This window comes from Chroicocephalus ridibundus, chromosome 1 (assembly GCF_963924245.1).
Source record: "Chroicocephalus ridibundus chromosome 1, bChrRid1.1, whole genome shotgun sequence".
In the NCBI taxonomy this organism is placed as follows: domain Eukaryota; kingdom Metazoa; phylum Chordata; class Aves; order Charadriiformes; family Laridae; genus Chroicocephalus; species Chroicocephalus ridibundus.
In genome coordinates this window covers 71,147,685-71,173,285 of record NC_086284.1, presented here as the reverse complement: position 1 = coordinate 71,173,285, position 25,601 = coordinate 71,147,685, and the positions used below count along the sequence as shown (strand labels likewise).

Here is a 25,601-nt window from a genome sequence, read left to right as displayed (position 1 = left end):
GGTTCAGTAATGGGAATAGCAATAAATTTCCTTCTGTGAGATGAAGAGATAAAATTACTACTGCTCTGTGTCTACAGACAGGGGAGATTATTTGTATTTCTGGTTCTATTTTGGGCTGTTCCAAGAAGCTTCGCTGTAGAGGGAAGGTGGCCCTAATCAGTGCTGCTGTGACTTGATCAAGGTCACTTCTCTAGGCCAGTCTTCAGGCCTCTTTTATTTAGCAGTTTAGGCACAGCTTCTGGATATAACACCAGCTCTGACTCAAAGTTGCTGCTAGGATCAGTAATGACATTAGTCTAATTATATAGAGACAAAGAAGTCTGATGCAAACCCTAGCCTAAAGAACAGCTCCAAATGATTCTATTATTGAAATACTGAATCAGCAATAGCAACAGTGATAAACATATGGAGGCAAAGTGTATGGTAGACAAATGACAAAGACACATTACACCGTCTAAAAGCACTTGCCAACTAAAAATAGTCCCAGACACTGCATTTGGATCTCTTTGGGCTGACTCTGGTATCCATGTGGAATAAAACTATCTTCAGATGCCTCCAAATTACATCCATACAAGTTCTCTGAGAACTGTTTGTAAATTCAATGGGGGCTACTCAAGTACATAAATTATGGCAGAGCTGGAACATAATACTGCAGAAAAGAATGCTCCCCAAAATGCCTTCCAGTGCTCAATGATACCCATAAGCTGTGGAAAAAAAACCCAACCAACCAACAACCCTGGGACTGTGAAAAAAAGATGAAACAGATGCGGGGCTGTGATCCAAAGTGCAGTGAAGATCTGGGTAGCACCTTCTTTCCTGGAGAAGGAAAGCTGTAGGAAGGCACAAAACAGGGGACACTGCTTTACAAGCAAAGATGTCTGGCTATTTTTGATTCACCTTTACTAATTCTATGCTCAATCTGAACCCCTTTCACTATAAAGTGAAATACGATACCTCTGTATGTGGTGTTGTCATTAAATTTGTTTATTTTTATATTTGATAAATACCGTTGGAATAGTGATTCTTAAAATCTCTCTCACAACAGACTTGACTGACAGCCCCCTCAGTGCTGTGCCTTTTATAGCGTAACGTAATTGACAACCCTTAGGCAGCTAGCGTATGCAGTATACAAAATGGAGTGTGCTCACTCCGCATTTGAAGAAAAGTAGGTGCAATGAAATAGCTGTTTTTATTATTAGCTTTTAAAAGTAAAATTTGTGTGTTTGCATTTAAGAAAGCATGAATTCTGGATATATCAGCCTCAAGATTTTCAATAGTGATGAAAAAGATCAATGCAAACCAATTTCTATGTCAAAAAGCACACACATGTCATAAAATATCTAGAAATTACTCAACTGGAATAGAGTTAAAATACTGTTGAATTCTGTGCATTTTTAACATGCCTTTTTTTTTTTTCCCAAACACATACTGATCAGCTTCTGAAACACAAAGCTTTCCGTCAAGCCACCCTTCTCCAGTGCTCTCCCTAGCCAAAACCTCAAGTTTTTTGTTGAGTGCTGGACCTAAGCATTCCTAAACTTCATTGGGTCTAAAAAGTGCCACCAGAAAGTGCCCCTGTTTAGGCTCTGAGCAATGTTTTCAGCATGCAGATGCTCTGTCTAGCATCCTCAGGCTCTGACACCCAACCATTCAGTCCCTGGACAAGCACTGGTGATTGCTGTCCCTTTTGGCACAGGTGCCCCAGAACTTCAGCCAAAATACTTACAGCCTAAGGAAGAAAGGCACAGGGGAAAGAGAACAGAAAATAGTTTATGAGAAGAATAGCTATGTCACGGTTTAGGCGTGGTTCAAAAACAAATCTACTCTTTTATTTCTGTTTAGGGAAAACCCTAAAAAACTTAGGCATCTCTTCAGAAGTGGATTTAGATTATGGCATCCTGAGAAGTTTTAACTCTCCTACAACTATTTGCTTTGTCTTCTCACTCATGGAGTCCCACCCTCTCTGCTACAGTTTAGTTTTTCTGTTGCATGGCAGCAACATTGGCCTGCTACATCCTCCATAAGTCCTGCCCTCTTCTCCTGCTTAAGTTGCTTGTATGTCTAAGCCTAAGGTATTGCCTTCAGCTCACTGCAAGTCAGGAGACATTGTCAGGGAAGTATCTCTGTATATTTGCCCTGTCTTTCTACTATTCTGTAAGCATCTATCATGGGCCACTGGTAGGATGAAGCCATCAGGCTCAATGGACCTTTGGTCTGACAGGATGGTACTGCCATCCTTGACATCTTTTTGTCTGCATCTATGAGGCAGTCATCTGGAGATCCATACATCTCCATCACTGCCATGGGGATGCCTGTTCCTCAAGCAATTGGTTTTCACTCTATACATACCTGTAACCTCAACTCATGCTATCTATAAGTCCCGTCTCTGATTACAAAAGGACACCCCAAATCTCACTGCAGGACTGTCTGTATGTAGGCCGGTAACATAAGCAATCAGCAAATTTGGACTGAAGCTCAGCCTTAGGTTTGTGCTCAAGAATTCGCATACACTACAGATGTGCTCCTCAGGCTGTCCCCTGACCCATGCACGTGGCAGGCTCAGCCTGGTTTCCTTATTTTGCGTTCAGTGTTTTTTTGTTTCAGAAACCTCGAGCCCCACAGAGAAGCACCATTTTCTTAATGTCAGGCCATCCCTCAAAGACAGTACTCCAAAGCTCTTATCATCCCAAATTACATGCTCACCCTCATTACCTGGGTCTCAAAACAAAAGCAAGTAATGCACTGCAGGCAACAGGCCCCAGTTCTGGGATTGCATAGGGCATGATTAGCAAGTGACAGGAGTCTATGGGTAATCAGGTTCACAATTGAACAAGTCCCCAGAGTTGAACATCGCCCAGCTGGGCTCAAAAAGGACATTCCTGCCACACAAGAGACTAAAGATCTGCAGAGGGCTTAGCGAAGCATCAGGGAGTTTGCATTGATTAGGCTGGCATCTACAGTCTGTCAACTAAATGCAAACATACAAAGAGATGCCTTTTGGACTTAATCTTGGGATAAGTAGATTAAACATGGTCTTCTTGCATTTCCCTCCACCTCTGTCTTAATAAACTTTTGACAGAGGGATGGAGTTGCAGGAGGCTGAGCAAGTGAATAACTTCTCATTTTTCTCTTACCTTGGCTTGTGCTAAAACCTGATTTTCAACTGGCAAACCTAGACTCCATTTGCACAAGTGGCATTCCTTCCACTGGAAGGAATCTTTCTGGGACACTTCAGCTGTGCCCACCATGGAAGTACCTTTTCTTCAAAGCATCCCAAGCAATAACTACATGCGCTTGCACCTAGCTATACTATCAGCTTAGGAATCAGTCACACAGCTCCTCTGTAGAAGTGTCTTCCAGTGACAAGCAAGCCCAGGCTGGCAGCAGCAGGATGGTTGGGAAATACACATCAAACTTGTGCAAAAATCTTCCACTTCAAAGGGGCAGACATTAATTTCTAAGGGTTGACCACTCTGTGACCAACAGCATGGTCCTTGTCATTAAATGCTGGACTCCACATACACCAAGGTCTCCATGCAGCAATTTGTGAGAACAATTTTGTAACCTTAGACTGAAACCATGGGCTGTATGAACTCTCATGTCATTGAAAACATGCTCCAGACTGCAAAAGCATTTAGGATTTTTTCACAGTGGGCATAGGAATTGACAGATTTAGGGAGTCAAGGGAGCTGGATTTACATCAACCAGTTTCCAAGTGTAAGCAGATAATATTTTATAGGTGGCTCTGCTCCTTGAGTTTAATTGACAATTAATTATACGTGAGGAATGAAAACTGTTCACTCCAGCAGTGCTTTGTTTCTGTAGAGCTGACAGGGGTGCAGGGTAACAATTGCGCAGCGTGGTGAGGACCGAGGAGCTCCTCTGCCGCTGAACAAAGCCAAACCGCAGGGCGACAGATGGCAGATGAGAGTCACCACGGGCCTTGAAGAGGCAGTACCATCTCCGGCTTTCTCCACCCCTTCAGCTCTGCTGGCTGCTCCTGGAGGTGGGTCAGAGGGACTGTGACCCTAATCCAACCCCCTTTTTCTCTTTTGGAGAAACAGCTGGTAACCAAATGCCATTCCTACCCACTCTGTGAATGAAAGCACAGCTGCAGTTCCCAGTGCGTGGCCAGGTGTGCGCAGGACAGAGACACTCCACCGCTCTCCTTCGGTGCAGCGTTCATCGCATTGGCTCGCATGTATTCATGTTAATAAAATTACTGACGTTTTCATTTTCACACTCGGTAAACCCAAGAATAAATGCAACTTTCCAGGTGGCTTCTCGACCTCCCCGCATGGGTGACTTCCCTTGTCCACGGCCAGTTTTCTTATACTGTCTCTTTTATACCCCAGGGAGGAAATCATACTTCTGTCTGCATGGGGGGAAGCAAGAGCCACCCGTGAAAAAGTGAAAAGAAAAACAACTGGAAAAGCAGAGATTCACTTTCAGAATTCCTTCTCAAATAATAACTGGTTCTAAAGGGAAGGTCCCAGTAAGTCTAAAGTAGAACTTTTCAAAATTAAATTTTCAATTAATCTCCACTTTTCCTGTGGTAGAAAACACTACTGCCAAAGTCCAATCACCTCTAAGGGTATATACTATGTAACTTGGGGAAACAATGAAAACTCTCAAGGTTCAGTGTCCAGATTAACATCAACTTGGGAGGTGACAGCATCGATACCACCACCCCCCCCAGCAACAGACAACTGCTGCACCTCTAAAAAATGGCATTTTTTCCATTGAAAAAAACCCCAGTGCTAGGGTGAAATATGCTTTTTGCTACAACTCTACAGAGTAGTGGTGTTGCACCAGATGTGCTACAATTCCCAACACTACCTGCTGAAACGGGAGTCTTGATTTTAGCCTTTTCCTTCATAGGTGGGGTTCCCCATGTTGTCCCAAGCCTGGGTTCTTCACTCAGTGTGCAAGAGCCAATCAACACACCAAGGTGAGATACTTGCTTTATGAGTTCTGCGCAGAAAAGGGGCTAGGCGATACTTCGCAAAGCTAGCACACTTGTTAGGGAACACCCAGGCTCTTTTATACAGAAAGGTAACAGAGGAAAGTAACATTAACATAGCTGATTGGTCACTTGTAAAAAAAATGTGTTTGTATGTGTCCCTACTTCTGTGTGGCTTATCATAGAATCATAAAATGGTTTGTGTTGGAAGGGACCTTGAAGATCATCTTGTTCCAACCCCCTGCCCTGGGCAGGGACACCTCCCACTAGACCAGGCTGCTCAAAGCCCCATCCAGCCTGGCCTTGACCACTTCCAGGGATGGGGCAGCCACAGCTTCTCTGGGCAACCTGTTCCAGTGTCTCACCACCCTCACAGGAAAGAATTTCTTCCTAATATCTGATCTAAATCTATCCTCTTTCAGTTTGAAGCTGTTACCCTGTGCCCTATCGCTACACTCCGTGATACAGAGTCCCTCCCCATCCTTCCTGTAGGCCCCCCGTACTAGGGTAGTCTTACATTTACATATAAAATCTCCGAGAGGTGTGATTTTTAGTACTAAAATTATTTAAGTTAATACATTGATAACAGAATGAGGCTCCGCCTTCACCCTACCAGCTACCACTAGGTTACTATTTAACCTTCTATTCCAGTTGGGGCTCCACCTGGAACAACGACAAACTTCAAGATCGAATTATTTATGCTTACGGCCTTTTTGTTTTAGCGACTTTCTATTCCCGTTGCTCTGCTTTCAGAGTAGGCCACCACATTACGGTTGCTCCAAATTCTGTGGATTTTTAATCGTTTTTGACACCACCCGGAGGAGCCCCCACCTCAGGTGACAGCCCGAGGCCTACCGCTGACCTCGCCCCCACTACGACCACAGCGCAAGTTATAAAGCGTCATTTTAAAGACCAGCCTGAATTTGAACGCTGACGCGCTTTACCTTTCAAATACAGCCTGACAGGCCGCCCGGACCGGGGGGGGGGGGGGGGAGGGGGGGTAGGCAGACAGTGCGCAGGCGCGGTCCCGCCCCCGCCCGCCAATCGCTGGCGCCGGGGCCTGCGGGGGCCGCGCCTTGCCGTCTCGCGGCGGGAGGGGCGAAGCGGGGGGGTGGCGCGGTCATGGCGGCGGCCGTTGGGCGCGTGTTGCGCCTGGGAGGCCGTTGGAGCGCGGCGGCGGGCGGGCCGGGCGCCCAGGTGAGAGGCGGGTCGGGCCCGGGCCTTTCCCCGCCCGCTTCGTCCTCTGGGGCACCGGGCCCGAGGGGGGGGGCTTCGTGCGGTGGCAGGAGGCGGCGGTGGAGGGCGTGTGTGTGGGGAAGCGGGCAGCGGCGGGGCGGGGGTGTCCCTGCCGGGCTGACACCGCGCTGGTTTCCGAGGCCCCGGTTGGGGCGGGGTGCGGGGCTGTCCCTGCCTCTGTCCCTGGGCGGGGCTGCGGCCTACCGGGCGCCGGCGGTGCGAGGGGAGGCGGCGTTGGGGCGGGTGGGGGGTGCGAGGGTCGGCGCCGCGTCCGAATCAGCCCTTCCGTGGGCCGAGTTCGTTTTTCTTAAAGTAAAGAAAAAGCTTAGTTAGGCCCTGATTTATTTTCTTTCTATCTATCTATCTATCTATCTATCTATCTATCTATCTATCTATCTATCTATCTCACTAGAGTGAACAGAGCCATGTACAGACCAAAGCCAACACAAAAGTGAGGTACTTGAAGGTGGTGTTTTTTTAGGTCGATCATCTTGAATTGTGTTTGATCAGCAGGTAAATAGATAATGAAGTCCCACAATTCCTGCCATGGAGAGAGAAACGTGCTCCGCAAGTGCGGTAACTTCTGATTTAACAGAATTGCCTGTTTGTTTTGAGAGATCGCGGTGTTCAGCTGATTGCAGTTTAATTAAAAAGCTTAGCTGCTGTCAGTATTGAGGACAGCCACTGTGTTTGTGTAGTGGTATTTGATACACCTGCATATATATTTAATCAGTGACCAGCCAGTGAATGAAAAGGCATGCTGGTAACACTTCCAAGTTACAAAGTAATTTAGGATAATAAGGGCTCAAGAGCTGTTCAGTGACAGAACTAAACAAAACCACGAAGCAACAGAAGATAGGTGCAGTAAGGAAATGAAAGGTAATACTGGAAGGAGCAATTTGAACTGTTTATATTGTTTACTTCACCCATTAGGGATAAAGACCCAGTGTCTATGTGGGTAGTTCTTTATGCAGCAGTCAGAAATACATGCGCTGAAGTTGTGCAAGGAATGAGAAAAAGAGTAAGGTTGAAAATATTCTAACGCTTGATTTTGTTTTCAATTAGAATAGTTTGTGTTGCTTTGGTTATCCTATATCAAAGGTAATGATCATGACAGTAGCTTAGTTTTCCTGACCAGCTACCTGCTTGAGTTTGACTGAAAACTATTTGTATTGTAAATGAGGAAATGATCTTGAAGGAGGAGTCACTGTAGAAGGTAAAACTTCAAGGGGCCTTGAGAGATGATTTGTCTACTCCTCTCGCCCCCAGAGACGGGATCAGTACCTAAGCCTATAGCTATATACAAATCATCTAACTGTCTGTGAACCAAAGGATGTGAAGGGAACTAATGGGAGGCAGGGCCCCAGGAAATTAGGAGAGTCTTCTTTCCATTAGATGTAATTCACCTGTGGAACTGTTTGATGAGGATGTTCAGGATCCTAATAATTTATGTGAATACAAAAAAGGAACTTAAGAAGCTCATAAGAAAATTCCACTGAGGACTGTTACAATCAAGGTATCAGCGTATTGTTGAACAGCAGATTACTGGAAACTAGGGAAGTGTCCTGGGAAAATTATCCCTACCTGTTTGTCCTCTCCTTGTGCCTCTGATACTGGCAGCTCTTGAGGACTGAGTAAGAAGTTGATGTACCCTTGTTCTGACTTGCTATAAGCATTTCTTCCATCAAGCACTTGTCTGTTGTTACTGTTAGGAAACTTCTTTATGATGCCTATCCTAAAAATCCCTTGCTGGAGTTTAGTTCATTGCTTCTCATCTATCTCAGTGGGGGAAACAGTTTAGTTTCTTGGGTTTGGGTTTTTTTTGTGTTTGAAAGTGTCTTACCTTGAGAGAGGAAGTGGGAGAGACACTTTGTAATTCCAGTTCCCTTAGCTTTAACTGAACAACAGGTTTAGTTTCCTATCCTTCTAATAAACAAAACACAGAGATTTAGCACAATTTATAAAGAAAAAGGATGATCTAGTTTAGTTACTGTGAGTCACTTCTGATGTGATTGAATATCCATTCTTAACAGAAGAGTTCAGAGTACGATACGAGCTATTGAATTTGATTGGGTTGGGTACCTTATCTAAATCACTGGATGGTATATGTACTGATATCGGAAAGAGATGATAGCACTTTGGTGACAATTTTTCAGAACTACATGCTTGGAATGGAGTAGCTTTTTCTGCAGTTCTTAATTAAGCTAGAGTTGAAGAGCCTGTTAGTATTTGATAACTTGTGCCTCAAACCACCCAGATCTAAATTCTGTTCCCCATTATGCACATCTGACACTTGCCATGTATCTATATGTTTAGAGCTATCTTTTATTTCCAAAGCATACAGTATAAGCAAAACTTAATACATAATTGGGTCAAATATGCACAGAAAGTAGTTTTTCTGGGTGGGGGAGATGCAGTTTTACGGTTACCTGTCAAGAGACTTAATTTTGAGAAGTTTCTTCTGGTGAAACGCTTTGTGAAATCAGGTATAAAAAGTAATACAAAAATCACTTATGCATATTTGCTGACACCTTGTGATACTTTCTGATGTGTTTTAAAAAATGCTTCTTAAAACATAAACCTGATACTGGTTCACCTAATTAATTTGTAGGCTGACTGAAATCTGAGATTATGTAAATATTGTTTAAGTAAATCAGTTAAAACACATTTTTGTAAAACAGCACACTAGAAAGCCAAAGCTCACCTATTGAGCAAAAGCTAATTATTTAGAAACTTATGATGGGTCCGAGTATTTACATTTTGTATGATTGCTACATAATATATGTTTTTTCTTGTATGCCAAGTGACCGGAGGCCTGCTGTTGGTATCTTGTGTATCTACTGGGTTCAGTAGGACTAGCTGTGCCACTAATTGGAGCAATGGACACAGGGCAGCTTTAGCCATAGAATCATAGAATCTTCATGGTCGGAAAGGACCTTTGAGATCATCGAGTCCAACCAAACAACCTACAATCTCTGCCACTAGAGCATGCCCTGAAGTGCCACATCTAGATGTTTCTTAAACACCTCTAGGGATGGTGACTCAACCACCTCCCTGGGCAGGCTGTTCCAGTGCCTGACCACTCTGTCAGTAAAGTAATTCTTCCTAATATCTAATCTAAACCTCCCCTGCCACAACTTCAGACCATTTCCTCTGGTCCTGTCATTATTCACCTGGGAGAAGAGGCCAACACCCACCTCTCTACAACCTCCTTTCGGGTAGTTGTAGAGGGCAATGAGGTCTCCCCTCAGCCTCCTCTTCTCCAAGCTAAACATGCCCAGCTCCCTCAGCCTCTCCTCATATGACCTGGTCTCCAGACCCCTCACCAGCCTGGTAGCTCTCCTCTGGACACACTCCAGCACTTCAATGTCCCTCTTGTACAGAGGGGCCCAGAACTGAACACAGCACTCGAGGTGAGGCCTCACCAGTGCCAAGTACAGAGGCACGATCACTTCCCTGCTCCTGCTGGCCACGCTATTCCTGATACAAGCCAGAATGCTGTTGGCCCTCTTGGCCACCTGGGCACACTGCTGGCTCATGTTAAGCTGGCCGTCCACCAGCACCCCCAGGTCCTTTTCTGCCGGGCAGCTTTCCAGCCACTCTTCCCCAAGCCTGTAGCGCTGCTTGGGGTTGTTGTGGCTGAAATGCAGGACCTGGCACTTGGCCTTATTAAACCTCATACAGTTGGCCTTGGCCCATTGATCCAGCCTGTCCAGGTCCCTCTGTAGAGCCTTCCTACCCTCAAGCAGATCAACACTCCCACCTAGTTTGGTGTTATCTGCAAACTTACTGAGGGTGCACTCAATCCCCTCATCCAGATCATTGATAAAGATATTAAACAAAACTGGCCCTGAAACTGAGCCCTGAGGGACACCACTGGTAACTGGCTGCCAAGAGGATTTCACCCCATTAATCACAACTCTCTGGGCATGGCCATCTAGCCAGTTTTTAACCCAGCGAAGAGTACACTTGTCTATGCCATGATTCGCCAGCTTCTCCAGGAGAATGCTGTGGGAGACAGTGTCAAAGGCCTTACCAAAGTCCAGAGAGACAACATCCACAGCCTTCCCCACAACCAGAAGGCGGGTCACATGCTCATAGAAAGAGATCAGGTTGGTTAAGCAGGACCTCCCTTTCCTAAACCCATGCTGGCTGGCCCTGATCCCTTGGCTGCCCTGCACTTGCCATGAGAGCTCACTCGAGATGATGCTCTCCATGATCTTTCCTGGTACTGAGGTCAGGCTGACAGGCCTGTAGTTCCCTGGATCCTCCTTCCGACCCTTCTTGTAGATGGGTGTCACATTAGCCACCCTCCAGTCATCTGGTACCTCCCCTCTTGACCAGGATTGTTGATAAATGATGGAGAGAGGCTTGGTGAGCTCTCCCGCCAGCTCCCTGAGTACTCTTGGGTGAATCCCATCCAGCCCCATAGACTTATGTGCATCTAGGTGCAGAAGCAGATCATTGACTGCTTCCTCCTGGATTATGGGTGGGTTGTTCTGCTCTCCATCCTTATCTTCCAGCTCAGGAGGCTGAGCACCCTGGGGATAGCTGGTCCGACTATTGAAGATGGAGGCAAAGAAGGCATTAAGTATCTCAGCCTTCTCCTCATCCTTGGTTGCAACTTTCCCCCCTGCATCCAGTAAGGGATGGAGATTCTCTCTGGCTCTCTGTTGATGGATTTATAAAAGCTTTTTTTGTTGTCCTTAATGTTAGTGGCCAAGTTGAGCTCCAGCTGGGCTTTTGCCTTCCTAATTTTCTCTCTGTATAACCTAACGAGATCTCTGTACTCCTCCTGGGTTGCCTGTCCCTTCTTCCAAAGGTGGTAAACCCTCCTTTTATTCCAAAGTCCCATCAGAAGTTCCTTATTCATACAGACTGGCCGTTTCCCCCGCCCTTTAGACTTGTGACACTTGGGGACAGCCTGCTCCTGGGCCTTCAAGATTTCCTTCTTGAAGAGCGTCCAGCCTTCCTGGACCCCTTTGCCCTTCAGGACTGTCTCCCAAGGGACTCTCTCAGCCAGTGTCCCGAACAAGCCAAAGTCTGCCCTCCGGAAGTCCAAGGTGGAGGTTTTGCTAACCCCCCTCCTTACATCGCTATGAATTGAAAACTTGACCATTTCATGATCACTAAACCCAAGATGACCTTCGACCACCGCATCTCCCACTAGTCCTTCTCTGTTTGTCAACAGTAGGTCTAGCAAGGCACCTCCCCTGGTAGGCTCACGTACCAGTTGTGTCAGGAAGTTATCTTCCATGCACTCGAGGAACCTCCTAGCCTGCCTGCTCTCTGCTGTGTTATATTTCCAGCAGATACCCGGCAGGTTGAAGTCCCCAACCAGAACAAGGGCTGGCGGTTGCGAGACTTCAGCCAGCCACTTATAGAATACTTCATCTGTCTCCTCATCCTGGTTGGGTGGTCTATAGCATACTCCCAGCACAACATCTCCCTTATTTCCCTTCCCCTTCAACCTTACCCATAAACACTCGACTTTATCGTCGCTGGAATCTAGCTCAGTACTGCAGGCTGATGAGGTTATACAGCTCCAGCTCCGCATCTTCTAGTGAAGTTCTGTCCCAAACATAACAAATTTTAGTACAAATTTGTTTGTGCGCTGCATGGTTTTGGAAAAGGAGGTGGTTGAAGTCTGCCAGCTTAGAGCATGGAAGTGGCACAAAAATGGTGCAACTGCACGTGTGCCACATCATTTGGTGGTCTTCTATCTCTGTAACTACGTCATATTCTAAAATGCATGTTTTCTCTTGAATTCAAGCCTCCTGTGTCTGATCCCCCTTTCCTTCCATTTCAGAAGTACAGGAAGCTTGATTCCTCTGTTAGTCATACATGCTGATTTTATACCCATGTAACTCCAGTAAAGCAAAATGAACAGGACAATTAAACAGACAGGTCCTAGTTATTTTTCTGCTTGGAAAAAAATAGGCCAGAGAAGTTGAAGTTCTCTGAAAATGCTTACATTTTTTTTTTTCCAAGGCAAATTTTACATAAGCTGATTTTCTATAAATTTATGGTCTCCCTGGAAAATTGGGATTTGCCAGACTGTTTTAATGCAGGTTGCTTGGGAAGGAATCAGGAAGAGAAGGTTAATACCAAGGAGTTGTATCCACAAGTAGAAGCTTTCCCTTCTCCCCTGTCCTGGTGCAAGAGTCTATTATTTTAGGAGTACTCTTAATAACCATAATTATTTAAAAAATGGTGAGGATGCTGTCTGCAGTAAGACTTTACGAAATGTGTAAGAAGTGGATGCAAACCTTAGTGGTTTCCTCTGTGAAGTAGAGGAGTGTGCTTTCTTGTTTGACTGAAATGCCAGAAGCCTTTAGCTGTGCTTTGCAGTTCCTGCCTGTACCACCCATGAAATAGTACTCTTATCCCAGAAGAGGTACCCAGTACAATAGATATTAATTTGCATAAGAGGCTGTTTTCTAATTATGAACAGTTTGTATGTCCAGGGACTTTTGATTAGTGACGAATTGAAACTAGGGAAGAATATGAATAGCTTGAGGGAAGGAGGACAAAAATGAGAAAATTACAATAGAAATTGACAGGAATAAGATGAAAGCAATCTCTTTTAAAGTATTCTGTTTAAAGCATAGCAGAGAGAAAGTAATTTTGGGCCAAGTAATAAGGAATCATATGTTCATTAACAAGAATTACAAATAATTAGTTACTATTAAGACAAGTAAGACAGAAGATGAATTGAATTCTTTGCTGAGGAGTGACTAGGAGAGAATAATAGGGAATGTGCAGAGACACCTCTGCTTTTTAAGGAAATCACCAGAGCCTTGCCTGTGGAAAATGTGTATATTTAAAATTTTGATTATTTTTCTTTTAATTCTGTATATGTCAATGTAACCTCCCAGAAAACATGAATATAAAAGAAAAAAAAAAAAAAGGAAGGGGCAAATCAGGACTAGCATTGTATGTGATACATAGAAGCTGTGGAGAAAACAAAGTAACAACAGGCTCTTCAGCACCAAATTCTGCCTTGGAGCTATTTTTAAATCTATTCTGGCAGAGGTATTGCTTGCTTTTCTGAGGTACATACCTTGGGGGGGGGGGGCATATCTTTATCTATGTCAGGTTGTAAAAGCATAGAGGGTCATTTCTTTCCATCTCACATGACCTCATTATTCAAAGATTACTTTACCTTCTTTATCAAACCTCAGTGAATTCACAGGACTTAGCCTACAGCACAGGCATGTGCTGTACGTAGGCTTAAGTCAGGGCATTGTAGTCTTTATTCCAAATTGAAGTTTTAAGTGGGGTTGTTAGATTTTGTATATTGAAGCCTGAGACAGTCATGGACAGGTAAATTGATCATGAATAGATTTACATATGTGCAGCAAATTGGATGTGTTGGACTAGTCCATTGTGGGCTGCCGGATGTTCAGAATACCAACCGGGCTGTGTGACAGTACAAGAAAAGCTGTGTTTCATTTCCTGTTCATGTAGGACTTGACTAAGTAATACAGAACACCCGGAATACTTCTAGTCACAGGAGAAGTTCATGTAAGCTAACTCATGTTACTAACAGAAGGTGGAAGTTCAATCCGCTTTTGAGTCTGTCTTGCAAATATATCCATGTAATCTTGTTTTGATGAGACATGTGTTTGTATCATTGTGGCTATAACTGGGTTTGAAGATTACTGTTGTATCTGTATTAATTACAAGAAGATAGCAAGTATTTTATGCTATTTGTATTAGCTTAACTCAGAATGCTGAAATCCCATCAAAATGGTCAGTATGTCTAAATTGTGATCTGGAGACGACAATTCCCATGACTCAGAGAACATTTAATCATTTCAAATACTAGCTTTATTCTGTTGCTCATAATAAGAACCCTAACTGCTTCGCTTTGTTGTGCATCTTTTAATGTTTGCTAAAGGTAGACTGAGGCTGTAGCTCCAGGAGCAGCAGAGGCAATTTAGTAATTTGCTCAAAGAAATGAAGGTAAAGAGAGAACTCCCCCTCTACTTCCTTGCTCCCAGTTACGTGGTTCAGCCACCTTCTCTTCTCAGAGCCTTCTCTGAATCAGTCAGACGTACCAGCTCAGCGGAGAACTGCCCACAAGAAAGCAGAAGTTAGTGTTCTGCCACATTTGGGGAGCTGAGATGGCTTACAGAAGAGTCCGAGTGCCAGAGCTGGCAAAGGGCGAGAGAAGGGAGTGGAGGAAAGAACACTAGCAGGGGTGGACTGTGAGATGGGCTCGCTCTGACTTGTGAAACTGCACTGTCTGCTCACAAAGCCAAGCTGTGGCAGGTTGAAGGGGCTGGAGAGAAGTGTTTCAGGGTACTATCTGGTGAACAGAACGGGGCATTCTGATTCGAAATCATGCTTTTTCCGTGTTTGCTTTTCTGTCCCACGCACCCTTTTTTCTTATTATTCCCTCCCTCCCCCCGCCCACAGGAGACCACACAAATAATCAGTTCTCATTCAGTGTGTGGAATAATTAAGATGCAGAGGACTTTAATACTAATGTTGGAGAGACAAAATAGTGCACAATATTGGCACTAGGCCAGAATTGGGACATTACAGCTCTGTCAGTGAAGTTCCTGTTTGTCTGGCAGAGAGCTTGATTGAAATTGGTCATCTGAACTGCTGATTGTCTTGATAGAAGAAAAACCAAACCTGTATCCTACAAAGATCGAAAGATAACTGTCCCCTGAGTTAGGAATTCTGAGCTGGAACAGTGTTCAGTAGTATTTGCTGGTGAGAACTACCTTACTAGTTTTCTAATTATTCTACCTGAAATGGTGAAACAGCTTAAGAACTATTCTGGCACTGTGAACAAGGAAGGAGCACTCCATAGCCTTTCCAGAGCCTTTAGCAGTATTTGTGCAGCCACATGCTTCTGAAAGCCACTAGAGAGCTGCCCTGCAGATTCTTTTCATACTCTGTTCTAGGATGCCTTTAGGTGAAGGCAAACCTGCTTATTTGCTGATAGATATTTATTTTCTTTTAGGACTGCATCTGTTGATCAGTGCTGGGTTTTGCTTTTGCTGGATGGTCCTGATGTATGATACTATTTTTCTTTTAATCAGAAAAATCTTCTGAATTAATTGTAATATATGAAAATGTTCAACTTGTAGAATGTGTTTGTCTGTTTTTGAGCGTTAAACAATTGGAAGAAAATGGTTTAATGAGTACTACTGCCTTTTCTAATTTATTACAATAATGTGTTGAATCTTGTTATAGGTATGAATGGCTTGTTATACTATTCATTTTATTTAGAGCTCACTGTGCTAAAAATATAAAATAAATCTCTCACTTTTTTTTTGTTTTTGTTAGACATTAAGGCTAATCTATACCACTACAGCAGTGCAGAGGAAAAATGTAGGAGCCTCAGGACCTGAAAAGTACACGGAGGCATTTATTAAAAAACAGATTGAAGAGTTCAACCTAGGAAAGAGACATTTAGCCAACATGATGGGAGAAGATCCAGAAACTTTCACCCAAGAGGATATTGATGTAAGTACAGTTGCTCTGTTGGAGAAGTAATTTACTGTAGAGTTTCAGATATTGAAAGCACTTTACTTCAGCATGAGCCCCTCAGCTCTCTGTGAATTTTAATCAAACTGTCAGAATAAGAAAGAATGCTACTATACATTGCAAACATTGCAACTGTGACTGTGAATAGAGATTCTACTTCTGCTACCGTGTGAGGTCAGACATCACAGTATACAGCTGTATACCATATCTTGCTAAAGCACAGTAGGTTCTTTTTAAAAGTACTAATGGATAATCCCCTTGATCTGAGGTTATAAGAGGCACTGTAAAGGTTTATGTAGCACTTCGAAACGTTTACCCACAATTTGACCTGCTGTGTATATTTAGGTCAGGTTTTCTTGTGTAATACTGTGGTTGCTGGTAATGCAAATTAAATTTTATAGGATGTTTTACAACTAACACTCTGATTTAGCTTAGGGATTTTAATATAGACGTGAATTTAAGCTCGTATCAGTAGCTTGAAACATGCTATTTTATTGCCGTTCCCTCTGACAGCTGACAGATGGGTGGCCTCCTCTTTCTCTGTGTCATTTAGGCTCATGTATAGATATGCTCCCTTTCACTCAGAAAAATGTTTTGTTGCTTGGATTATTTTTTTTTTAATGTCCCACCTGGTCTTTACTTCTGTCATTTCTGTCTTATCACACATCAGAGGTAGGGAGGAGAAATGTCATTTGGTGACATTTACTCTTAGGTGAAGCTGCATGAAGTCTCATGGCTGAAGCTTTCCCTGTGCAGCAGCAACACTATTACTGTAACTGTGTCAGCAGAGTATATCAGCAGGGCCCTTGGGGTAAACCTGTAATGTAGCATGTGCCAAAAGAGAGGTACGTGTGGTTTGGTTTTTTTCAGGGTAAGGAGATTGTTTGTTGCCTCTCTCAGTGGCAAAATTCTGTCAGCATAGCTGTGTCCACATAAGAGGTCTTGACAGTGTGCTTATGCCAAGAAAGAACTACATCTGTAGGTGGTGATACAGGCTGATTTCAAAGACACTTGACAGACTTCAAAACTTAAGTTCTGAAAACTTTTCTGAAAATAAGCGGCAAAGTAGGGAAGAGACACACAGTTAATAGCCTGCTGAAAAAACGCTGAAATGAGACTTGAGTTTTATCAGGTATCAGAAAATCCATAAGGGAAGGTTGACTTCAAGTTGAAAATCCGTAGGAAATCGAGCTTTATGAATACAAAGCTCTGCACTGATACTGCGACTGCTTTCATTCAGAATCACAGATATCACTTTGCTCTTCTACAGACAAGTGCCAATGCAGAGACCCTTCCAGTCTCAGTGTACAGTGGATAAGGTCCTGTCAACAGTAAAAGTATTAATTGAGGCAGCTGGGTTAGCAGTAACAGTAGCCTGTTTCTTACATTGGCTTTCTTATTTCTGTACGGACTACAGAATTTCCTTTTCCTGTATTTTTCAAATTTTTTTTTCTTACCTTTAATGACTGTTATCTTACTGAGTTACAAGAAAGTATTCATACACAGACCTGCCACCAGAATAATACCTCCCTTGTTAGTACAGTACAATGAGGATGCTAATAGTTCAGTTTGTTTGCCCGAAAGGTTAATGGCAGGAGAATGTGTTCATCTGCAGTCTGGATTCCTTCTTTTGATAGAGTCTAGGGGGAAGGCTTGCAGACAGTAAGACTGCAAAAAATGGAAAATGACCATATCTATGTAGTGTTTTTTTTCTTTATGAATTCACAGCGCTAACATAGTTTGCACAAAATTAATTGAGCTCCATCATTAGTAAAAGCAGATTCATTCTGGAAATGAGGTTTTACAAATGCAGTACGGGTGACAAGTACGGGAGTGCTTTGCAGACTCCGTTTCTGAAAAGATGGAGACGTGGAGACAAAAGAATAGTGTTTTGTTTGGTGATACCAAGTATCTGTGGTACGTGTTTGATTTCTTCATATTCCATCAGGTGTTGGAAAATACTTAGAGTGTGTAATAGTGTCTGCTATGCATAATTAAATTTCTGTTATAAAAATATAAAAGCTGCTTAAGCACTGGCAGGAGAATTATCAAGCTTACATTTCGAACAGTAATAATTCTTTCTGATGAGTGCTTATGTACCTCCATGTCTTCTACTGTTAATCAGTCTGTACAGTGTATTTCAAAAGTAGACATCGTAGGATTCTGTCCTTCACTGGAGTTTTAGGTATAGTTTAATAAAAGCTAAACCTTGTGAAGTTTTAAACAGGAAAATAAGTTGACTGACTTGCTAATCCTTCTGGATGTTGTGGAACCAGAATTGCTTTTTACTGATGCTTTTATTTAGAAATGAAAAGTTAAGCTTTGCATTACAACTGTATTTCTGGAGGAGAAAAAAAAAAATCCAGCAAATTGATATATAACTCTGCAGAAGTCTACCAATTGCTTTTTAATTGGTATTATAGACCTCACTCTGAAGCTAGGATGTTTTATTCTCCTATGTGTGAATATGTGCTATGAAGTTTCTCTAATTGATTTGCTTTGCCCATTCCATTTGATGTATCATTTTTCACAATATTTCATAATTTGTGCTCATTTCTAATGAACAGAGTCGTTAGGACAGGCATGTCTAAGTACAACTGACAGCTAACATTAGGTGCCAGATGCAGTTTATAAAGCTATGTAGAACTGCGGAGAACAGTTTAAATAAATTAGCACCTGTACATTAGTCTCACTTGCTGGTAATTTATAAGCGAATCAGTAGAGATGACATTTAGGTAAGTCATTGATCAAGTTAACAGCTGCATACCCACTGCCCAGCTGGGATACCTAATTAATAGAGATTGCAGTCCTGACCTAGTGCTTTTCCCCAGTTGAATCTGTAATCCTTTTATTTTGTGATTTAACTTTAACTTATGGTTGTAGTAAACAGCCCACCGTCATTTTCCCATGTCAGTTGTACTGACATGGGATATTCTACTTTAAAGCTCAGAAATCTAAGTAAGATTAATACAAGAAAAGCATCTTAATCTTCATGACCTATTTATATGTCAGTATTTTTATTATTCATTTTTATGCAGTCACTAAATGCTCTCCCAGATATGAGCTCGTCATAAAGCAATACTCTTACCCACTAAGAGTTAGTAAAACTCAAAAGCTAGAAATCTCTGTTCATTTTCTCTTATTGTCTGCCTTGTGACCTAATAGATTGTTGTCAAGCAGATGGAATAATTTGAAGCTAAAATATATGTTTATCTTCACTAGCGTATATATTGTTTCAAAAGTACCAGTGAGGTTGTGGCTCAGCATATCTGAGTTCTAAATAACATTCAAATTTTAGCAATGTAGAGTGTTAGAAATGAGTGAATATTGGCATATGTGAAATGTCAGAAACATTATTAAGCACAAAATGCATTTCTGAACTTTCTGTTGTCTGTAAGAGTGTGTTGTCCAGTATTGTCCTTACAAGAAATACAGGATTTTGTATTGTTTTTTAAATAGTTGAATCTAGGATGCTTTTTTTTTTCCAGTGGAGCCAAACTCTGCATCAGTATTTTCTTACTTCTGCATTAAAGTCCATCTGAACTGACGACTGCTTTATTTTTATTTTTTTTTTTTTACTCTTTTGAATACTGTTCAGTGTTTTGAAAAGTTGAAATGAAGATAGAAATAATAACTGTTTCTTTCAACAGCTTTTTGGGGTGTTTTTTTGTTTTTCTTTGCAAGCTCTGGACAAGACACTAATTTTTTTTGTTTTGAAAATTATTAGTTAGTATAAAAATAATGTAATATTAAAAGAAAGTGCATTGTTTTTTTTTCCCAGGTGATGTGGTTAAAATGGTTTATCACTGTGAACTTGAATTTTATTTCTGTTCAAGCTAGAATTCAGTTTTAGATAAAGAGTGACAAGTGATTTGGGTTTTTTCAATATATTTTAGTAGCTAGTTGTTAGAGCAGGATTTTGGTTTACAAGGTTAAGTTAGGTGTGTTGCTGCTTTTTTTTGGTGTTAACCTTTTCTGCCTTGTTAACTGAAAAAGCTATTTCAGAGTTAACATTTCATGTCCTATTTTTCTTTTCATTCATTCCTTGTTCTACATCAAATATTCTGGATTTTGGATGCTGAACTTTTAAAGAATACTGCAAGTGTGGTTAGAAAGAAAAACAGCTGTTCCAGCAAACATCTCAGTCTGAGAAATGCTGAAGTACAGTGGCTAAATAACGTGATTCAAGAGGCAAGGTTTAAGAAGGAAAGTGGCTCTCCTGTGGTCAAGTTGAGGAATAGAAGCTGAAACAGCTACCGCTCAGGTGTTTCGTTAAAACATTACAGCATAAAGAGTCACTTCTCACCTCAGTGTTTTGCTGATTAAAGGTTTGTGTATATTTATAAAGGAATGAGCTGGATTCTTTAACCCTCTGCCAAAAAGGATGCTGCTGCAAGGAAACCCCAGGATGGAGGTTTTTTGATTATTTTTTTCTTCTTTTTTTTTTCCTCTTCTTTCCTTGTTTTCTACAAAATACCTTTCCTCACTGAATATTACTTTGATAACTATCTTTGCACATCATTTGAGCAAAGAAAATTAGTGGAGTGTTTTGTGTTTGAGCTGTAGATTCAACAAAAGTGTGGGAAGACCCTTGGGCAAGATCAATTTGCCCTGCCAAATCTCTCCTTATGGTGGGTTATTTAAGGACTGCCTCAATCTCCATCCCCTATCCCAGCATGACTCAGTCAATTCTATTTGAATTAAAATGTTGAATTTTTAATTTCTCAAGACATTAAAAAAAAAAAAAAAGTAACGCTTACTGACCCAGCTGAACTTGTTTGATTTGGTGTTAATCTCTGAGAAAGTGAGTGAACACAACTTCTTGGCTTGTAGATAGATAGGAAGGGAGGGAGGATCAGAAGTCAGCATATGCAGTATGCACAATGAAGAGGGTAAATGAGGGTGTGGCAGGTATACTGAATTTGCATGACATGCCACATGCAGTGCTGGACAGATTATTTAATAAATTGGTTTGCATGTTTGAAGGACTGCCAGGTATGAGTTTTTTTTATAGGGGTTGAAGCTTGTTCTCATTATTCCAACTGCCTTGAATTCAAATTTCTAGTTGCAAGTAAAAGACATTGTGGTCCTGTGGGCAGTATACTGAATCATCTGGTCCCTCAATAAGTAATGATAGAACAGGATTCCTTTTAGTTTGTTACAGGAATGTTAAGTTCACCAATGCAGTTTAAGAGCTGTCTGATGTAAACCATCTTGTTACTAATGTGTATTCATTATGATCTGCTATTTTTAAAGGTGTGACGATTGGTTTTTTGTTTGTTTGTTTGTTTTTCCTGTGTGGATCAACAGTAGAGTTTAAACAAAGCACTTAGAAATCTTGAAAGGTAGTGGCTAATTTTTTTTTTTTTTTTTTCAGTAACTCATAGCAGAAGCAGGCTGTACCCATTCCACCTTTTTCCGGTAGTTTATGTAATTATTTTTGGAAGCACCATTCTGTTACTAGGTACCAGGATTTTTAATCGTGTTTCTGCTGAAAATAATTATGGATGTTTCTTTTTTAGAAAGTCATGTTTTATTTCTAAAGACAATGGCAACAGTGTGATTTAACAAATAGAATTGTAAAATAGCAGCCCAGAACCCATGGAGGCTAGAGTGGGGTGAATGAATCTTGTATAGCTGAAATGGTGGCCTGAAGAAAGTAGTTCAAGTCAAGACTCAAGTCTAGAGTTCAAGTCAAATTGAGCACTAGAAGAAGGATATGGGCCATGACCCTTAAGCTGAAAAGCACTCCTGGAATGGAAAACTGCAGTTAGATCTAGAAGATTTCTTGGGAACTTTACTTCTAGCATTTAAACCTTGATTATCAGTTTTAAGAGGGATGTTCATCTGCTTTTTTTTATGTTCAGGACAATGCAGAATGTGCAGTTAATTCTCTACAGAATTTTGACTCGAGACATGGAGATTCCTGAAAGAAAGCCTGTATTCCAAATCTGAAGGATTTGTTAGAAGATTTTGGGGAAATATTTCATGATTATTTATATGCTTTAGCTGCAGTTTGGAGAGACTAATTCTGAAGTCATTCCTAAGGTTGATGTTCCACCATCTTATTTTATTGCTAGTACACATGGATATTGTCAATTACAGTTTTTCTGAAATACTCCTTTTCTACAAAACCAAAACGTCTGCATATACAAAATCATCTTCTAGAAATGAAGCTTCCAAGAGGTAGACTGACTTGCTATGTAGTTATTAAAAGTACAGTCTGAGGACACAGCTATTTAAAATTAAGAAGAAACTTCTGAATAAAGTTGAACTGGAGTCTGTTGCATCCCAGGATAGTTCCTAATGGGGCGTAAAGACAAATACCCCGTCCTTGATTATATTTCCATAAAAAGGGAGAAGAAGGCAGGAAGACTCTATTTCTTTCCATTTTGGAATAAAGTGAACTATTGTTTTTTGGCTAGCTGTTGTGTGGAGAGCTGAAAGTAGATGTTAGGATTTCTTAATGCAAGGTTTGTTTATACTTTAGAGTGAAAGACATGAGTAAACACTCAAGCAATATAAAATAAACTTTTGATGGCCACCACTCTCTTCATTATAAATGTTAAATTGTTATAGTTGGCATTTATTAAGATGTCATAGTTACAGTAACTGTTTTGACTGAGATTCTGGAAATGCTTGTATAAAGACTATGTCTTAAGTACACACACAGTCAGTCTCAGTATCCTGTAATAAATTCTTTTAATATATTCTATAAGGTGTTTGTTTAACATCATTTGGCTCACAGCAGATTTCTCTATTGTCATCATAATTAATCCCCATTTGTTCATAAATAGGTGTTCACCTACTGTGTGTATGCATAAAATGCCCATTGACTAACAAATGGGAATACAGTAGTCACTAAGAGAAACAAAATTACCATTTCATAAAATCAAGTTAAGCCTTTTGTTTGCTTCAGAATTCTCAAAATTTCTGTTCAGAATGCCAGTAGGGGATTAATGAAAGTAATAGGTTAGGTCTTTTTACACTCCATGCATATTAAATCGGTTGAAGCACTGGAAGTCCCTGGAAAAAATTATCAGCAAGTAATAGTCCTAGGGTAGCCTAACCAACAAAGAGACATTCTTTTTAAGAGAAGATATTAAACTCTGATTTTACTGTAATTCTACTTTTCCATACTGTCTAATGGAAATAAAAATGAGACCACTGCCAGAGGGGTTTATTTGGTTAGTCCATGTTTCTATACAAATACAAGATTTCTGTCTTAACCTCTACTACTGTCTGAAGTTGGCTACACTTGCCAGACCCCTACATCTGGGGGGTTTTGATGGCTAACTTTTTCTGATTTTTTTTTTTTAAAACAACTGGAAATAAACAACTCTCATAAATGCATATTTTTGCTTTATTAAATTATGTTTTAGTTACATTGAGAAGGGAGAGTAAGATGATGTTGAACAGAAATCCATGTCATTGGGCTTAACCTTGTAAGGTGCTTTGCCTTACATTTTACCAGAATGATTTGGAATATTGGTATACCTTCTCTATTTGTTGGAGGCAAGTAATGCTAACCTTATACATCACATTAACAGTGGTATATATTGGTTAAGTAAAAGCAAATGAGGTACTTAGTAAAAACAGTGGTAAACAATGTGTGTGTAATGGATGTCGTAAGTTTTTCTAAATTCTTTTAGAAAAAAATCTGAGGTATCTAAGGAGATCTTAGAAATGTTAGGTATCTAAGGAGAAGAAAGATGGCATTTAAAAGTCTTTCTTCTCTGAGCAATTAGTTTGAGTTCAGCAAAGATAGTAGTGATTCACAGTTGTTTCCAAATGCAGTGATCAATGAAACGCTTATTTAGGCTATGTAAAATATCTTCTACTGCCACAACAAACATTGGTCTTAGACTTGAAGAAACTGCGTCTGTAGAAAATGGGATTCTAAATGTGTAAAACTTTGCTTGGTCCAGTTACTTTAAATAAAATTTCTGTGCTTAGGCTGTCAGTAGGCACTGTTAACAAGCACTGATATTTTCAGAAAAATGAATTAAATGTTGTGATTTCCTCTAGAAGTCACAGCACTTGAAATTTCAGGGGAAAATCACTGTGTATAAAGGTGGTCTTTGCACTTGGGTAGTTCTGGTAAGTTGTGATAAATGCATACCATAAAAACTAAACTTTGCAGAAGAGGGTTCACTCATTCTGATATAGTAGAGTACAGCCTTCAGAATGAGATTTTACTTTTCCTGAGGAAATTATTTCCTTTTCTTTTCAGCACAGCAGATACGCAGCCCCCTTTCTTACTGATTTGGTTGCCTGTTGTTATGCTATTTTCCATACAAGAAAGTACCTAAGAAATGTTTTGATGATGCTTTTGTGGAAAAAAAATTACATATATGTTCTCCGTTTTTGTTTTCAGAGAGCTATTGCCTATCTCTTTCCTTCTGGATTATTTGACAAGCAAGCCAGACCCATGATGAAGGTAAGATTTTTAATTTTTTTTTTGTTGCATTTCTGAATAACTGTAGCATAATATTTTCAGTAACTATTTCCTTTTGCTGACATTTGTTTGTTTATTTACAGCATCCTTCTGAAATTTTTCCAGAGCAGAGGAGTAAGTGTTTGTAGATATTTTTTATTATTATTATTATTTCCAAGTATTAGAATTTTTGCATATTTAGAATTCCTTATTTTCACAGATTTACTTTTTTCCCAATGTTCCTAGTAACCGCGAAGACATGAGCAGTAAAAGCCTGATCAGATATTCTAGTTTTTGGGATAAAAAATACTGGAATACCAGTGGTCTTTTCAGATGTCTTGTTAACTGACTATAGATAAATGTTTTTCATTGTTTAAAAATAAACAATAGGTAGGATGACGTACAGAATCTGTTGAAGTCACAGGAAAACCTTTTGTTGAATTCAGTAGCTTTTTGTCAGAGCTGTCTATCACAGCCATAAAATATTCATTAATACTATTTTAAACCAAAAGTTTTCCTGGTAACTTCATTGCTCTAAAAGCAGAGAAATTTCAGCTTTCAAATTGCCTGTTGAGAGAACAGGGAGAGAGGAAATTCTCCTTAATGTGTCTCAGTTTTGACCTGAAGGTCCTAACTCTGCACTTGTGTCCATACAGTCTTTGGTCTTGCTCCTGAGACACTGTATGAAATCCCAGTTGTCAGTGATATGCCAGTACGTTGGTCAGTGAGAACTTCACTGAAATTGCCAAATTAATTTTGCACAGAACATTTAAAACATATGTCAAAACCTGTTGTCCACTTTAGACTCAAGTTTAGTCTGAGCTAGCAGCATGGGTGTGAAATTCTACATTAACTGAGCTATCAAGTCCCAGGTGGACACTTCTGCTTATCGGTGAAATCTTATAATTTTCTGTCCTTCCTTTTCCTGCTCCTGGAATTAATTGATGCTTAACGGTTTTGGGGCTTTGTGTGTCTTTTGGAAAGCTGTCTAAATTTTGTGAAATTTTGAAATTTCAGCTTTCAAGTGGTATCATACATTATTTTCTAACTTCACAGTATTGTGAAGTAAAAAGTAGAAAGTGGAAGGGTAGGAGAGAGTTAATCATTATGCATTTTTTAAATAGAAGGGCTGTTTTATGGCAGAACTAAGCTACTATTCTATATGCTTTCAGGACTAAAGAATTCTTTGAAATGCTAGTTGTGTCCTGAGGAGTCTAAGAAATAATTAGTATAAATGTGTATCTTTTATTCACATCTAAAAATAATACTTTCAATAAGTATCACTTTTAAGGCAGCTTTGTCTTGTCTATGCATTACGTCTTTGAAGTACAAAACCATAAGTTTATACTTCAGAATGTTCCCTGAACGGTAATTTCAACAAAATATGCTTTCACAGCTGCATACATGGAAATTCACACGTTCCACTAGTAGTGTGTGGGGATAAAAGCCCCCTGTATT

At 40.8% G+C, this 25,601-nt stretch overlaps 1 protein-coding gene and 1 long non-coding RNA gene across 4 annotated transcripts in view; one reads left to right on the top strand and one right to left on the bottom strand.

Annotated features, from left to right (window-relative positions):
* LOC134521424 (uncharacterized) overlaps nt 1–5,940 on the bottom strand; it is a 35,334-nt gene extending 29,394 nt beyond the window's left edge. The window contains exon 1 of the long non-coding RNA XR_010072756.1: nt 5,908–5,940. This is a non-coding gene — a long non-coding RNA (uncharacterized LOC134521424). The remainder of the gene's footprint in view (nt 1–5,907) is intronic.
* Nucleotides 5,941–6,025: 85 nt separating this feature from the next.
* Nucleotides 6,026–25,601, top strand: part of MRPS9 (mitochondrial ribosomal protein S9) — a 37,121-nt gene continuing 17,545 nt past the window's right edge. Inside the window, exons 1-4 of one of the 3 annotated variants that reach the window (XM_063338917.1) lie at nt 6,026–6,160; nt 15,506–15,685; nt 24,084–24,146; nt 24,248–24,278. In XM_063338917.1, the coding sequence (XP_063194987.1) occupies nt 6,086–6,160; nt 15,506–15,685; nt 24,084–24,146; nt 24,248–24,278 (349 nt within the window). In that variant the 5' untranslated portion in view covers nt 6,026–6,085. Of the gene's footprint in view, nt 6,161–6,693; nt 6,776–15,505; nt 15,686–24,083; nt 24,147–24,247; nt 24,279–25,601 lie in introns of those variants that run through there. The other 2 variants (XM_063338933.1, XM_063338926.1) reach the window with 2 other exon arrangements.